Consider the following 16,712-nt stretch of genomic DNA (forward strand, 5'->3'; position numbering starts at 1 on the left):
TACACAGTGACAGTGGGGAGCTGAGGAGAGTTCTCAAAAGCACTGCCTGGAATGAGAGTGCTTGACTTTTGAAAGGAAAGAGAGAGAAACGGGGACCATTCCCCAAAATAACAGGTTTAAACCCAAACATAATTCAGGTACTCATCCTGGCACAGCAACCACTATGGGCCAGTGCACAGAAATGAGCAGCACTGACTGCCCATCCTGCCCCTCCCGGAGGTCAGGAAGGCAGTGGGAAGGCAGCAGGGCCCTATCGTGGGCCTGAGTCAGGACTGAGGAGCAATATTTCGGGGACAGCTCACTGAACGGGGAGCACCATCACTGGGAAAATAAACTCCCCCTGCACAAGGAGGTTCAGTTCCATACAGCAGTTTGGTTCACACTGTGGTAGAGTCAGTCATTGCACGGCAATCTCGGGATATCAAGATCCAGAGCCACCCAGAGACTGAGGGCGAGTCACGGCAAGGGCTGGGAGACATTAACGCGAAGCCCAGGAGAAGCCCTCTGTTCCGGGGTCGGCCATGCCCGGTGTGTGCTGCCCACACACACGATACCCACTCTGCACACACAGTACACGGTGCACACACACTGCACACACACTGCGGGGCACAGCCGCAGTCGGAACCGGTGACATTATTCTTTTCTGGTCTGTGTTCCCCCACGGCTGGCGAGGGCTGGCGGGGCTCCTTTAGCCTCCAGCCCACACCTGAGGTGCCGGACAACTCCAGGCCTTCGGGAACAAGGTCCCGCAACCCCGGGGGTTCTCTAGTGTCACACCGCCGCCGGTGACAGCAGGACGCCCCGTCCTTGTTGTGCCCAGACTCTGGTCGGCGCTGAGCCCCGCCGCCCCCCTGTCCCGGCCTCGCCGCTCCCCGCCACCCCCGCCGGCGCCGCTCCCCGGCATCGCCCCGCCCCGGCGGCACCGCCGCCAATGGGGGCTGCGGGGCGGGGCGCGGCGGCGCTCCCGGTGCCCGGGACGGGACGGGCTTCGACCCGCTCCGCTCCACGCGGGGCCGCCGAGTCGCTGGCGGTCTGGTCCCGGCCCCGGCCCCGGCCCCGGCCCCGGCCCCGGCCCCGGCCCCGGCTCCGGCTCGTGCCGTCTCTCCTGCTCCCGCCGCCCTTCCGATCCCGATCCCGGCCCCGGCCCCGGCCCCGGCCCCGGTCCCGGCCCGCGCCGTGCTGCTAGCGCCGGTACACAGGTAAGCCGCGGGGTTCGCGCACCTGCCCGCCCGCCCACGGCGGTTGCGACCCTGCCCTGTGCCGGTGTCACCGTCGGAGGTGGTTGCGGGGTCGGGGGGCCCGGCGGGACCTGCGGCGGGTCCCGCTCCCGGTAGCGCAGCGGCAGCGATACACGTGGGCTGTAGCCGGCTCCGTGATCACCTCCGAACACCGGCGGTACCGGGCCGGGCGGCACCGGGCCGATGGGTGCGGGGGCCGGGAGATGCGGAGTCCGAAGCCAGGGTCCCGGGGGGTGCCGAGCGGGTGATGCGGGGTGGCGGAGCCCCTGGCCGGGACGTGCCCGGGCATATCCCGGCGCGGTGCCGCCTTCCCCCGAGCGGGCGGCGGGGGGCGCCGGCGGGGCCGCGGGGGTCTGGCCGGGCTGCGGGGGCGGTGGGCGAGCCGGGCCGGCGCTCGCCGGGGCGTGCCCACGGCCGGCACCCGCGTGGGCGCCGCGCTGCCCCCGCACCCGTCCCGCCGCCAGCCTCGCCTCGCCTTTTTTTCCAGAAACGAGCAGCTGCCAGATGCGGGGGTCGGTAGGTTCAGGTTGCCTATTAGGAACAATTTCTTCCCCGAAAGATTTCTTGCCCTGCCACAGGTAGTGGTGAAGTCACCATTTGGGGAGATTTAGTGGACGTGTGGATGTGGCACTCGGGGTCATGGGTTAGTGGTGGCCTGAGCAGTGCTGGTGGAACAGTTGGACTCCATGGTCTCAGAAGGCTTTTACGGCTTCAGTGATTCTCCTCTTATTACAGGAAGATAGTGACAGTCACTAAGATTTAGATGTGGCTCAAAAAACAAATGGAAATCCAAAGTTTTATGCAAATTGATAGGAGCTTTGGAAGTGTTACTTGAGATACCTGGTAAGACAGAGTGTGAGTCTCTAAGGTGGGCAGCCCTAACTTGGCAAAAATCACTGGAAAGTGGGCATTGTGCCCTGGGGACTCCTGCCGTGTGCTAAAGAGGGGTGAGAGCAGTCCGGAGCACTTCCTCTTCCACCCAAGCGCACGGTGCTTTCACTTAAAGCAAACACAAGTTCCCAGCCACTCCAGATAAAACAATTAATGGGCAATTGTGTGCATAGAATCTCCAGATTGGGAAATCTGCTGATTTCCAAGTCACGTGGAAAGCCTCAGATTCCACCTTTTTTCCTCTTTTTTGCTTCTGTGATAACCCCTTTGCCCACATGAGTCCCACTGCTGCAAGGGTTCTCCCAGCATGGTTTGTAGCACAAGGAGATGAGGAATACACTGCTCAGACCAGAGGGAGGGAATGGCTGAGCAGGAGACTGGAACTGAGTGTGGCCAGCCATGAGGCATGCACTCATATTTTCCAGATAGCATTTTTTCCCCTGCTTTTCATTTGCAGTTCTTATTTAGGATTTCAGCTCTCTGTTCTTAGGTTCCAATGTATACAAGTGTCTCATCTGAGGCATAGTGCTGCCTGACTGTGCCAGTCAGTCCTGCAGCAGAGTAGAAATCTCCTGTAATGGTGTGCTGGCTCACATGGTGACATGGAAGAGCTACTACCAGGGTGTGGGTATCTGAGCCCCTGAGGGTGGGTCTGGGCACCTCCTGTCCAAGGCAAGCAGAGACCCATGGCTTGAGGGAACAGGGTCTGTGGCTGGGACAGGAAGCAGCCCACCCCATCTCCTCCTGTCCTGCCTGCATCCCTGCCAGCCCCCCCCCCCGCCCCAGTACCTGCTGGGCAGATGGGGAGAATCAGCAGTGATAATGTTTTCACTGATTACTTTAATTTTGTACCTTTTCACTTACTATTTTCTTCCCCCTTATTTTCCTACCAGAATCCATTAGCTGCACATAGAAGAAATAGACTGGATTCCAGTATAGTCTTTTTTCTTTTAATTACACTTTCACAGAGAGAAGACAATGGCTGAGCTGTAGTGTTGTCACAGGGTGGATGAACTGCAGCTCACGCTGTGGCACTGCTGGAACGATTTGGTCTCATGCAGTGAAACTCATTCAGGAGCTTGTGGTTTTGGTATCTTAAGGGCTGATGCAGTGGGGAGCCCATTCTGCTCTCCTGCTCAGGCAGGATGTCTCTTTAAGGCAATAAAAGAGTTCTTTAACAAATTAATAACATCTTTAAGTTACATCTCATGCATCTGGCACTGATGGCAGGAGGCTCTTCTTCCCCCCCAACCTCAGCTACATTGATACTGTCCCATGTATACTCATTGTTACTGTGTCACCTTTATATTCCCCGGTGGCAGATAAAATGTGCAGCTCTGGAAGTCGCTGGGAGACTCCATGTGTTCCCAAAGAGGTGGGAGTTCTTGATTTTGGCTTTTCCTTTTGCCTCAGTAAGACCAGTTGTTTCAGTCACACATTAGGTGGTCTGCAGTTGCTGCCATACCAGGGCAGCACCAGGTGGTTTAGATGTGTCCTCCATGTACAAATCAAGTGTCTTGAGTCTGGTGGTGTTGAAATAAGAAGGACAAAGATCCCACAGCTTTGAATTTCATGCTGGATATTCAACAAAGTGTTTGTTCCCTGTATTGTTACACTTGAGCAGCAGCAGACCTGCTCTGTGCCCAGTATCCTGCTGGCACATTGGGGACGGCTTTCTCCTCCATCTTGAGTGATTCCATAATCCTGGCAAATGTCCTTGTGCGTGGAGTGGCTCTTACACAGGATTCCTTTGGCCTGTGTAACTTTCTGTATTTGGCAAACTGCTTTAAACCGGGTTCTTGTGGGGAGGGGGCTCTGAGGGCTTTGTCTCAGCTACAGGCCCTTTGGAAGGCTGGGAAATTCTGTAAATATATGAGAGAAAGTGGCCAAGATGTGTTCACAGGACAGTTTCACCAAAAACCCTGCTGGTTTGGGGTTTTATTGTTTTGTTGAGTTTTTTTTTCACCATTATTTTTTTCCTTGTGTTACAGAACTTTGGAGAGAAGGTAAAAATCAGTCCCTTGCCCTCCATACTCTGGTATCTGAGCTCCTTTCCTGTTGCCTGCAATTGTTTCATTCATCTTTTGCTCTTATTAGGAGCAAAAGCCTGAACCAAGCTCCAGACCAGAGCATCAGTGGTGCTGACCCACACATGAGGCAGAGGCACCTGCTGGCAGGGGCGAACTGGGCTCTGGGCACCAAACTCACCAAGAGGCTGGGCTCAGGCCACTGGCATGCTGGCCTCCCAGAGTGGTTGGGTGACACCTGCCCAGTGTGCCAGCCCCTCCAAAGTAGTTACCTGTCACCCATCTGGGACCATCTCCCTGCTTTTTATTTTCCCTCCTGCATTCAGCCTCTAGCTGAACCCTGATACCAAACCCTGTGTGTCTCCTGGGGCAGTGGCACTGAGCTCCCTCTTCACCGCCTTCTGAGATGGTGACAAATCTTTTTTTATTCAATGGTGTCAGGAACCTTTATGCTGGTTATAAGCTCTGCCCATGCCCCTCTCGAGGTGTTTGCAAGACAGATTTAGTCCCTTCAGCTCCTCCTGGCCTGTCCCCATGGACTTGGCTGCTGATCTTGTATCAGCCCATGTGCTTCGAGCAGGAGCTACGTGAGGGTGACTCATGCACTGTGCTCGTCTGGGCAGACCTCATCTCCCATGAATCTCGGCCCTCCAGAGCCAGGGGAGCCCAGCCAAGTGTCCGCTTCCAAAAGGCACCGGCAAGGGAGTGGTGGGATTAGGCAGAGGAGGCAGAAAAAGCCTGCAGAGGAATGCTGCTGTGGGAGGGGAAGGAGCTGTGGCAGGAGGGGCTGGGGGTGCTGGGGGTCCTGTAGCTGATCCCCCTCTGCTGCAAGAGCCTTGCAGGGGCCAGACATCTGGCCAAGCTTCCTTCCCAGAGGATGGCTCTAGTTCAAGTGCCAGGTTCCCCCAGTCAGTTCAGGCTGTTCAGGATGGTGCCCTCCAAAAGGTGTTCACTATTCCTGATGGGTGTTGAGAACTTGTTCCCAAGGCAGGTTGAACAGTTTCTCTCCTTATTTTCTGCTCAAGGTAATGTGAAAAGCAAAGTGGAGATTGGTCTAGTGAGGGCTGATTTTATTCCCTTTCTGTCATCAAGGGAAAAACTCGTCTAGAATCTGCAGAAATAATCAGGCAGCCCCAAAACTCCAAACAAATTTCTCCATTTTGTAGCTTCAGTCTGCTTGCTCTGGTTGAGATGCTGGTCCTGTGCTGCCCTTTGAGCCACCCTTGCTGACAGTGTGGCCCTGTGGCTCCTGGGCTTGTTCTGTTGTTACCTTCAGCTGAGCCATTAATGCACCTCGAGAAGGCTCTGGAGGGTGTTTTGGAGGGAGGTGGGGGCTTGTTCTGCTGGTCCTGAGTTTGCTGTGACTGAGGCTGGGCAGAGCTGAAACATGCATGGAGCAAGAGCCTGAGCAAGTGCACAGCTCCAGGGTGGAGCAGCAGGGCCACAGGTGTGTGTGTGTGTGTGTGTGTGTGTGTGTCCCCCATTCTGCTGGGGGTGCAGGGTGTGTGGAGGGAAGCGTGTCCTGTTCTGCCAGGGACACATCAGCCACCAGCATTTGGTGCTGTCACACCAATGCAGCCTTGTTGGCCAGAGCTGGGCTGCTGGATCCTGAAGCTGGGGCTTTGCTGAGCCTGTGCTGGGGCTGAGCTCTCTACTGATTGTCTGTGGTACCCAGAGCCATGGCTGGGGCTGGCAGAATCCACTGGTGACCTGAGCAGTTAGTGGTCAATACTTCAATACTGTGACTGAAATTTCATTTGCTGCATTGTGAGGCTGTGCGAATGGGGCAGCCCATCACCTGCCTTGCTGGGAAGCCTGGCACTGATGAAGCCATGTGGAGTGAGCCAGGAATTACCTCCTGCCCAAGTCCCACTCATGGTGCACAGCAGTGTCGGTTGCTATCCTGGCCAGGTGGAAATGTCCACCCAGAGATGGGCACACTGCTCATCCCAAATGTGTTAAGGCTGGCTTTGATCCCTCTGCCTTCTGTTACTCTCCTCCCCAAGCTCTCTCCTCTTCATCACAATGGCCTGCCAAGAGAGTGAGTACCTGGATGACCAGAAGAAATGTGTCCCCTGCAGAAAGTGCATGCCCGGGCAGGAGCTTTCCAAGGTAAATTGACTTCTCTTTAAGGAGCAGAAATCATCATGGGTGGCATCCAGCTGGGTGTATCCTCTGCCAACCTCCCTTCAGAAAGATGATCTTAGGTCCCAGCATGTTGGGAAGAGGTAAGACTTAGTAGGATGGAATGGTGGATTGTTTCACTTACCCTGGTAGAAGGGTGAGACAATGGAAGCAGGAGGTGGTGAGGGATTTAAGGCAGCACAAGGAGCAACCTGATTTCCTTTTTTGCTGATGGAAGTCTAAATTTCCTCTGGATTGTAGCCCCAAGCAAGGTCACACTGCGTGGCTTGGCTGCACATGGGTGAGTGCCAGCAGGACACTGCTGCAGGGCAGCAGCCTGGCCTCACTGGTGGGAGTGCCAGCAGGGTTCCCCTGGCGGTGCCTCCTGGGGCTCGGTGCTGCTGGAGCTTTCCAACACCCAAAGCGCACCGGCGGGCCCCAGCTGGGCAGCACACAGGGTCCCTGAGTGTCTCCTGGGAGCTGCACTGGTGGTGGCTGCTCTCAGCTGGGTTCTGAGGACCCCACACGTGAGAGGTGACCCTGCCACCCTTTGCCCCCCAAGAAGGAACACTGTTCCCCTCAGTACCATTTGGAACCCGTGGTGGCCCCTCACCACAGCCATGTCCCTACCCTTGTGCCTTGCAGGACTGTGGCGATGGCAGTGGCGGGGACGCGCAGTGTGTGGCCTGCCCTCCCAGGAAGTTCAAGGACCGCTGGGGACATCACGGCTGCAAGCCCTGCCTGTCCTGTGCCCTCATAAACCGCCTCCAGAAGTCCAACTGCACGGCGACGGCCGACGCGGTCTGCGGGGAATGCCTGCCGGGGTGAGCGGGGCCGGCCCGAGCAGAGCCACCGCGGCCACACCTGGGGGCAGGCAGGGAGGGGCTGGGCAGAGGGGGCTTTACCTGAGGCTACCCATGGTCCCACATGGGACCTAAGAGGAGCCTGGTGACCCAGTGATGCTTCTGTGAGGACACTGCTAATGACATGGAAGTCAGACTCGTCTGGTGGGTCCTGTTGTAGCTACAGAGAAGGGAACCTGAAGGCTCCTGTAAATGAGCCATGAAAGAAAACTTCCAGACTCAAATTGTTCTGTAGACACCGGGGTGGCTGAGCCCTGGAAGATGAGGGGTTGTAGACCACTATGGTTGCTAGTCCTCAAAGAGGGGGTTTAAGGGCTTACTGAAATGAAATGGCTGCATACAGCTAGCCTGTGCCCAGCTCAGGGGTGGCCAGCAGTGGGTCTGGGACAGGAGCGAGTCAGGGTTCCAGTGTGTGAACCTCTTCTCAGACAGAGCTGTAGCTGGGGTGTTCCTGGCCCTTTGAGGAGCTATTAATCAGTATAATCCACTTCAGCAGATGTGGGAGTGGGGGGCTGTTGGAAAGATGTTGCTTCTTGACAAATGGCTGGACATGAACAAGTAGGTGTGATGTGGCTCTAGCCAGTGATGAGAGTCCTGTTGCTCCTGTTGCCAGCCAGGCAGGAGTGCGGGGTCAGCTGTCCCCCTCTGCTGCGGGGTGGGTGGCACAGCTGGCTGCACAGCCAGGGTGGCGGGAGCTCGGTGGGGGCCAGGCTCTGCTGAGCCCGTCTGCTCTGTTGGCAGGTTTTACCGGAAGGCACGGATCAGCGGGCAGCTGGAGTGGGAGTGCATTCCCTGCACCAAGCAGACGCCATCCTCTGAGCCACAGTGTAGGTGCCCCCACGCTGGTGGGGTCAGGGCAGGTGATGTGGGCACAGTGGAGCCACAGCCCCACTGGAGGCGGCACGGTCATGGCATGTGACGAGGGATGGCAGGGAAGTGCTGGTCCAAGCCTCGGAGTTTGGCTCCAGCGCTTTGTGGCTGTTTGCAGGTCGGTCCAGACCAAACCTGGTGAAGGTCGCTGTCCCTACTGTACCACCACAGGACACAGCCCTTCTTGCACTGACCAGCAGCGCCCTGGTCATCATCGTCCTGGTGCTTCTGGCACTCTCCATCATCTACTGCAGGCGATTCTGGAAAAGCCAGTGCCAGAGAGGTGAGTTGGTGCTCTTCTTGCCATGCCGTTCACCCGTGCCCATGGCCCCTTCTTGCTGTGTAGAGCATTGCCGCTTTCACAGCACAGTAACCCAGCTGTTCCTCACCTCGTACAGAATAGACACCTCATCCTGCTTCTCATGCCTGCAGGACCTCTCATGTACTTTTCCTGCTCAGTGACACAGAGGAGCCTCCCTCCTTCTTAGGGCCATCAGGAGGAGGAGGAGGCCATTTCACAGTCGGAACTGGCGATCCTCCCTTCTGAGGTTTCTCAGTTGGGTGGCTCTTTTCTGCTGAAGGAAGAGGGCTGTAGGTTTGGTGGCCAGGGTTGGGGCAGGATGGCATCCAGCAGCGTGCTGGGGAGCTGCTGGCTCCCAGCTCCTTGCTGGCAGACATACCACAGGGCTGAGGACATGCTAGGGAAGTGAGCCAAGCCTTTGCTCAGGCTGTTTCTCTTCTATCCTCCAAGTCTTCCTGAGGACTCAGAACTTCTCGGGCCAGCGAGCAACATTCCCGACTGCAGCAGCGCCCGGCAGGTTCCTGTGTGAGGAGCAGATGTCTGGACCCTGCTGTCTGGGTGTGAAGAACTTGAGCCCTTGCTACAGGCAGGCAGAAGGTACCTGCTCTTGCTGCCTTCCCTGGGGAGGGAGGGTGGTGCTGGGTTCCAGCTCATATGGTTCCAGGATGAGATGCCCTTAGGCAGGAAGGATGGAGCTGGATGGTGAGCTCCACTGATCTGTGCTGGTTTCTGGTTCCAGGCCCTGTGGAAGCAGTGCAGTTCATTTCGGATGGGGAAGCTGTGGGTCTCCAGCTTCCCTCTCTCCAGCCAGAGATGGACTTGCCACCAGCCATTGCAATCAGCACTGCCTCCAAAGCCCAGCTGGGCAGGAGCCTCCTGGAAAGCCAGCCCCTCATCCGGGCCTCAGGCCACAGCGACTGCCTGGACGGGGTCCTGCCGCCCCCCACCCCCAGACAGGACCGGCCGGGCCCAGTGGAGGCCCTGGCCCCCCTCTCCTCCTGTGCCTCTGAGATGCAGCACAAGTGGCCACATGCACCAGTGGAGTGCACTGAGCTGGACCTCCAAAAGTTCTCCACCCAGGCAGAGTTCATGGGTGGCGAGCGGCTGGAGGATGCAGCAAGCCAGGCGATGAAGAGGATTCCAGCAGAGAGCGGTGGTGTAGTGCAGGAGAGGGCTCATCACTTGCCCACAGCTGAAATCCCACAGGGGGAGCAGCTGGTAAGTTCCTCATCACTCCTCAGAACTACTGCCAGTTGCCCAAGGCTTGGGCACAGGGGCTGGGCTTAACATAGGGGTAGGAACATGGACTGAAGTATGTTAGTATGGGGTGATAAGGCTGGAGGAGAAGCACCATTCCCTGAGCCCCTGTGACGGCCCTGGGAACAGTGCCAGGCGTTGCTGTTCTCAGCAGACTGCCACCAACCTTGGGGTCTTTGTCTCGCTAGGTGGATGATGCCCAGAGCCTGGTGACTCAGATCAGCAGCACGGCCAAGGGTAAGTGGCTTTCCAGTCTCACCTTTGTTCTCCAAGTACTGGCATATCAGAGAGGCAGGTTCTTGGAAGGGAGCTCCTCCAGAAGCCCACCATGTCCCTACCAGGGACTTACCTGACTTGTGGCCTTTGGTGCTGGTCCCTAGGGTACATTTTCTGTGATGCTGCCTTGAGTGGCCTGCGGGCAGGTGGCCCAGCTGTTACCAGCTTTCCCAAGACTGAGCCAGCTCCATGTTGCTGAACTCTAAAAGTGATGTTGGAGGAGATACTGTCCTGGCAGGGTGGTTTTCACCTGCTTGGCAGGGGCTAAGGCTGAAGACTGGCTGTTCTCTTTGCCCTTACCCTGTCTGAGTAGGATGGGTACTAACCCAGCTTCGCTGTGTTGCTGCCCCCAGGTCTCCCAATAGCGGAGCTGCCCCATTCCTTGGTGCAGTCACTTGCATTCTTGTTGGACCCTTCCTTGAACGGTGTGAAGAACTTCAGCCACGTGGCACTGGAGCTGGGGCTCATGCCCCAGTTGCTGGGACGGATTTCGGGGTTTGAGCAGCTGGTCACACACTTCACCTACGCGGGAGCCACGGTCACTGTCCCACTGCTGGCGCAGGCGCTGCAGCGGCTCCAGAGGTTTGACGCCTTGCTCCTCCTCTGCGACCACTTCACACTCAGCCCCACTCCAGACCGCCAGCGCTAGAGGGACTGAGGAAGCTCCATGCACTGTTGCTGGTGTGGAGAGGATCCAGTGGCCTGCAGTCACATAACATCCCTGGTGTGCATGGCAGGAGAACATAGAGATGGTCTTTGCATCATGGAATGGAAGGACACAATGCGACACCCCCCTGCACAGGGGTTCCAGGAAGCACAGCTGTGCCTTTTACCAGCTCTGTGGGGGAGGGCTTGCTCAGGCCCTTACAGAGGCTGTTTTTCTCTGGCTGTGACACCCTTGCCCGTCAGTCGCTGTGCTGCCCGTGCTGTGCTGCTCTGGCTGTGCAGTGAGCCCTGTCATGCCCCACTGTTGCTATGGGGTCCCTCAGCCATGGGACTCAGGCTCCACGGGCAGTGCCCTCCTATAAGCCCAGCCATTACCTCTCTTCCATTCCAGCTTTCCCATCCTTCCTCTGGCCCATGCTCTGCTTTCCCAGGTGTCAGTTGCCACTTTCCCAATTTACTTTTCAGTTGCTTCTCTCCCTCTGTGCTGTAATTTCCATGGCAGAGAACCTGGCCTTGGCTGGTATGCCGGGCTCCAGCCTTTGTCCCCCTGTGCCACCCTGGCACATTCCTCTTGTGCCCATTTGTGGTGTGGTGCAGTACCCTGGCAGGAGTTTTGGACTGATTGCCAGGATGAGCTGATGTATGTCCTTGTTGTGGGGCTGTGGCTGCTGGCCATGGGCAGGTGCTGGCTCACCCCAGCCCTGTGGCTGTTCACTGCCCATCACCTCCAAGGCTTCGCAAACTGCCTGCGGTGGCACAGGGTGTCAGGGGCAGGGACGCTGCACCGCCATACCCTGGGGAGCGGGAGGCAGCTGAGGGCTGAAGCTGTAACTGGTCACAGGCAGCAGTGACGTTCCTGTGCCAGCCACAGCAGGAGCTCCAGAAGCTCCTCCTCTTTTAAAATAATATTTTTCTTTTTTTTTTTCCTGACTAAAAATGGCCTGATTTCTCATTCCTTGGAGTTGCTACTGGGAAGGGGGAGCGTGCTTCTGCTTGGTATTTTATCGGGGGGGATTTGTCAGAGCTTGCCATGGTCTTGCCGTCACTGGTCACCCTGATTTCGGTGTTGTGCCTGCAGCCTGGGGGCTGCGGGCAGCTGGGCTGCTCTCGGCCTGCCCTGGCCACTGAGGCTCTGCTGGCGGCCCTCGAGAGGAGCGGGGGCACGTTCCTGAGCGGGGCCCAGCGGTGCGGGGGCGGCCAGGCACGCCGGGCCTGCAGGGGCCGCTCCCGCCGGGGTCACGGGCGGAGCAGCTGCCGGCAGGGCTGGAGCGGTGGCTCAGCGCCTGGCAGAGCGCGGTGCTAATGACACCACGGTGAGGCTTCGATCCCTGTGTGGGCCATTCACTTCAGAGTCAGACTCCATGGTCTTTGTGGTCCCTTCCAACTCAGGATACTCTCTGATAAATGTCACCCTAGCTGGCCCGAGAGTCCCAGACAGCATCCCTGGGGCTGAGCTGCTGACGTTTGTTCTGCATCTGTTGCTTTGATCCTCACTGCCGTGGCTGGGTCTGCTGAGTGCTTTCTGCTGTCGTGTCTGTCACCGGGGTCTCAGGCCAAGCCAGTGGTGTGGCAGTCACCAGCAAGTGGCACTGTTACCCTACTGCCAGCTGCCCCTCCCCAGGCCCCCTCGGCTGAGCCCACAGAATTCTCCTTTATCTGACCACAGTACCTGAAAGAAGCAGGTACCCTTCTAGGAGGGCAGACATCCTCCACACCCTGGGTATTAATAGCTGCTGGTGTTTCCCTTTCCTGTTTAATGATGTTGGGGCTTGAATGTGCCCAGGACGTGCTCAGATAAGCAAAGGCATGGGCAGTTTCAGCTGGACCCGGCACTTTCTCTCACTGCTTGTTTCTTCCACAGTCAAGGCCGTTTTACTGCTCTTTGCTCCCCAAGACCCACAGCGTTGAACCTTGTGCCATGTGGGGCCAGGATTAGTCAGACTCTTGCTGCACTCTTGGGCTGTTAGGGAGCAGCCGGGAGTGTTGCTGCAGCACACGCAGCCTGGGGCCAGGGATTTCCTGTTTGAGGCTTTTCTGTGGCATGGAGAGTGCTGGGTTTAATCACCTCACAAAATCCAATAAATATTTAATCCCTTTGTAGACATAGTCACTTCCTGTGGGAAGGAAAATAACTTTACCCGCTGCATCTGAGTAAGAGCCTCCCTGCAGCTCAGCTTGCCGGCCCTGGCTTTGAAGTTGGAACTGGCCTGGGCAGCTTGTCCTGTGTGTTCCTGTGTCACCGGTGCCGCCAGTGTGTGATCACTTGGAGTGCACAGAGTTGTGGCAGCTGGGTAGGATGGCAGAGCCAGCCTGCTCCTGTCACAGGGCAGTGTCAGGAGTAAGAGATGGGCAGGAAGGGCTGGTAAATTAAAGCTGTGAATATCGGGGACATATTACAGGTGTGTGCTGCAAATCTCTTCTCATGCTGGGCAGCTCCACTGGTGTGCTGGGGTGGGTCTCTGGGCCAAGCAAATGGAATGAGGCTTTAGTTCATTTGTTTGGGTTTTTTACTCACTTTTATAAAGAAATCAACCCCATTTCCTTCATAGCTTTTAAGGTAAACTATTATTTTTCAGTTGTTTGATGTCTGAGCAGTATTACTTACAGTCCAAACTTAACCCCTGCCTTGAGGGTGCAGCGCATTGGGTGGGTGTGTGCTGTGCTGTGTATGGGTATGGGCCGTGCCACACAGGGTGTGTAGGGTGGGTGTGTGCCATGCCACAGCTCCTGCCTCACTGGCGCTGCCCATCAGGCCTGGCCATGCCGCTGAGTGTGCTGCCTCAGCACTGGTTAGCAGGGGCTGGTTTTAGATGTGTTTGAACTGTTCTCGGTTCCCCCACACAGCCCCACACATGGTATCAGTGCAAGTCATACTGGCTGGTGCTCCAGCAGGGCTGGACACTGCACAGGAGTGTTGCAGGATGTGGCTTTTCAGCAGTGAGGTTCCCCCAGCTCCCAGCCAAGGGCTGCTCCCCGCTGTCACTGTGTCCATGCAGGCACCTTCCTTCAGCTGTGGTGACAAAACCAGCTGTGTTTACAAGGGCCAAAAGTTCAACAGGTAGCCTTTTGCCCACCGTAAGACCCTTTGGCCAGGCTGCCTCGAGCCCAGCCAGAGCCCTCAGGGAACCATGAGAGCCTTGAAAACCGTGATAACGCTGTGACTTGGACATCAGAGCAGTGGTGATCCCTGGGCAGGGAACTGCTTCAGTGGGGAACCAATGGACTTGATACTTGACTTTTGCTTTTTAATAGTATTTTCAACATAATACATGGAATGTAAGGGAGGGAAATTCCTGAAGTGCTGGATCTCACATCACAGCCTCAGAAAGCCATTTGTGCCAAGCTGGCATGGCTCACAGAGAGGTGAAAGAAACCAAATGACTCTGCATCTGTGCAAACTTGAGCTGGGACTGAAGGGTGGAAACACTCCAGTGCAATGGGGTTGTTTTTTTACAAGTGATTGGTTTCCACACCAGTCTTGCCTGGAAGTCTGATTTGCAGAGGAATTTGTATGATAAGTTTAAATCCAGCACTGTTCTGGGAAGCTCTTAAGCATAGACTTAAAATAGGCACATACTTCAGTGTTGTTAAAGTGTTTATTCTGATGAACAATTGATGAACATGCCTTGGGTGCTGTTCCTGAACAGGGGGCTCATGAGAGCTGTCCCTCCAATGTGCTTTTACGGAAATAGGCGATACTGAAGAAAACTTGGTGTTACTGATCTGGGCACACTTCTTGGAAGAGTCTGCAAGTGCTGGGGGGGATACCCTCTCCATGTTGGATTATTTGATACTTCAGACTCTGGTGCTTTTCAAAAAAAAAAAAAAAAATCACTACATTTCTGTAGCCATGGTTTACCCAAGGGAATACTTGTTTTTTAATGGTAGATGTTATTTTTCTTTAAGGTTACGAATAGGTTATTTATATTTTTGTAAATTCTGCGCCGTTACTGTTGTAATTCTGCTGTAGTGTTGTTTCTGTTGGGTTTGGGGTGTTGTCTGTGTTCAAATGAAGTAGAAGCTGAAGCTCCTGCCCTCTGTTAATGGAAGGGGGATGGTCCCCCACATTCCTCCAGACCTGGTGCTCTCGAGTGATGTGTGTTTGTAGTTCAATAAATTTTGGAGCCAGACATGGTGATGTTTGGTGAGTTTTGATTCCTCTCCTCTCTTTTGATTCCTCGCCTGCTGGTGGGAGCTGATGCTGCAGGGGCCAGTGGGGGCTGGAGGGCCCTGTCTGGCAGGGCAGGCAGCACTTCTCAGAGAGATGCTGCAGCAGCTGAGGCCATCAGCCTCATCCCCTGGTGTGGGAACAGGCGGGAGGGGCTGGAGTGGGTGCTGCTGGATGGGGTGGCCGTGGTCCTGGGCCCGTACCCTCAGGGTCTCCAGAGGGCATCTGCCCCAACCACAGGCATCAGCTTTTGATTTTGGGTGGGTTTAACATTCCCCAGAGGGGCTAAGTCTCAGGTGTGGTTCACAGCATGGCCTGGGGACAGGGGGAGGCAGAGACCCCTAAGCAATGCCCAAGGAACTCCCATTCCTGAAGCTTCGCTGAGGAGCAGTTGCTGTTTAAGGTCGGTAATTATGGGTTCATTAAGCCTGTTCATGCCCTTACACTGATCTGTTTAAAATAATTATTAGTATGAAGGATGTTTCTGGTCTAATTAAAGCTGTGATACTTGTCCAAACTCTGGCAGGCTCTATGAGTGCTTGCAGTGCTGCAGCTCGTCCTGTGTGTGAGGATCCCCATGCAGTGCTGTGTCTGCAGCCCTTGCTGCCTCTGTCGTACCACAGGATAACAGCTACGGACAGCACAGCCTCCAGTCAGGGCCCAGAAGAACCAGTCATCCACCACCAAACACAAAGCCATGCAATGGTACAGGTACTCAGCATCCACAGTTTCCAAAGAAGCCTTTTCTGTGGAGTATGTGGGTGCCTGGAGCCTGTTATCCCAGACGCTCCACATGGTGCAGCCCAGGTGTTCTGAGAGCACCCAACCTCACCACAGTCTGCAAGGGGTGATGATCCCTGTGTCCATGCCTGCACCCCAAGGCAGAAGGTGTGGGCAGGGTGCTGTGGCCCTCCCATGGGTGACCTGAGCCCAGAGCTCTGCCTGCACCTGTCACTTGGCCAAGGTCACTGTCACTGCAAGAGGAGAGGGCCAGAGGTGTCCATTGGGGAGAGCAGCTTCCTGCATGCTTTTGGGGTGGGAATTCAAGGCATGCCATGCCTTAGCTTCAAGTGATTCCTGGCTCTAGGGTTGTAACCACCCAGACTCTGCATTCTCAGGTGACTGCACACACTGCAGTAGGTAAAGGGTGGGTGGGTTTGGCCGCACCTCAGGTCTGCTCCTCTGAAAGAACAGGGGCACCCCTCCCATGCAGAGCAGACACTCCCACCCAAGGCAGGAACTCCCAGTGAACACGAGGTTTACACCCACTCTGCTCCTCACCTCAGAGCGCTTGTGTTGTCCGGTCTTGCCTTGTTTTTGGCTGAAGCCCAAGGAGCAATGATAAATCAGTCATGTTCCCCTCAAAGTACTTGGGATTCTCGTACTCCACCCTGGGATAAGAGGTAGCTCCTGTGAAGCAGAGCTGGCAGATAAACACACGTGCTCCATGTGAGCAGAGAAGTGTGGGGTTGAGGACCCATTCCTTGGTGGCCACTACAAGGCTGGCTCCCACCCCCAGTCCTGGTGCCGCCTCAGCCACACTTCACAGAGAGGTTGGCAGCATGTCAGGGTGCTGGGGTACCCGGTCCTTACCTCAGCTGCCTCCAGCAGGAACATCTCCAGCTGGGATGCAGAGCTGTGCAAAGGCACTCACAGCTTGGTGAGCCTCCAGCTACCAAGGGAATGCCAGGGAATGCTGTTTGGCCCAGACAAGGCACATGCACCAGGCCTTCTCCTGAGCTGTCTTTGGAGCAGGAAGGCAGACGTCTGTCCTGCTGCTCCCAGCAGCCACAGATCGCAGCCAGCAGTCCTACTGAGCCACATGTTCCTGACCGATGGGGGTTTGCTTTAAGAGCTCCAGTGAAAAGTGTGGGGTATGGATACCTCACCTGCACACCCTAAATGTACCTGCAGAGGTAGGGACTGTGGCTCTGTCCTTGTGTGGACAGTGACCCCTCAGCAGAGCTTATCTCAGACCTGCTGAGGTGAGATTGCAAGTCACATGAGATCTTTGTATCCTTGTCACAGGCG

The 16,712-nt window shown here is 56.1% G+C and overlaps 1 protein-coding gene across 2 annotated transcripts; it reads left to right on the forward strand.

Moving 5' to 3' along the window:
- The first annotated feature begins 1,140 nt into the window (after positions 1-1,140).
- On the forward strand, positions 1,141-14,643 carry EDA2R (ectodysplasin A2 receptor). 2 transcript variants are annotated; one of them, XM_069015120.1, is made up of 9 exons: positions 1,141-1,199; positions 6,163-6,268; positions 6,926-7,104; positions 7,885-7,970; positions 8,132-8,296; positions 8,765-8,911; positions 9,054-9,532; positions 9,760-9,808; positions 10,201-14,643. In XM_069015120.1, exons 2-9 carry the CDS (start codon positions 6,182-6,184, stop codon positions 10,494-10,496), a joined length of 1,488 nt encoding a protein of 495 aa, XP_068871221.1. In that variant the 5' UTR covers positions 1,141-1,199; positions 6,163-6,181; the 3' UTR covers positions 10,497-14,643. The 2 variants fall into 2 exon arrangements, with proteins under 2 accessions (XP_068871221.1, XP_068871220.1); XM_069015119.1 differs by lacking the exon at positions 1,141-1,199 and adding an exon at positions 2,987-3,504.
- The last annotated feature ends 2,069 nt before the right edge of the window (positions 14,644-16,712 follow it).

The sequence above is a fragment of the Aphelocoma coerulescens genome, chromosome 4A (assembly GCF_041296385.1).
Source record: "Aphelocoma coerulescens isolate FSJ_1873_10779 chromosome 4A, UR_Acoe_1.0, whole genome shotgun sequence".
Taxonomy (NCBI): domain Eukaryota; kingdom Metazoa; phylum Chordata; class Aves; order Passeriformes; family Corvidae; genus Aphelocoma; species Aphelocoma coerulescens.

Bases quoted from the DNA above. Each gene is read 5' to 3' on its own strand.
- EDA2R (XM_069015119.1), top strand. From the start codon at position 3,338: ATGCATCTGGCACTGATGGCAGGAGGCTCTTCTTCCCCCCCAACCTCA. The intron at 6,269-6,925 runs GTAAATTGACTT...TGTGCCTTGCAG, and splicing joins CCGGGCAGGAGCTTTCCAAG to GACTGTGGCGATGGCAGTGG. The intron at 7,105-7,884 runs GTGAGCGGGGCC...CTCTGTTGGCAG, and splicing joins TGCGGGGAATGCCTGCCGGG to GTTTTACCGGAAGGCACGGA.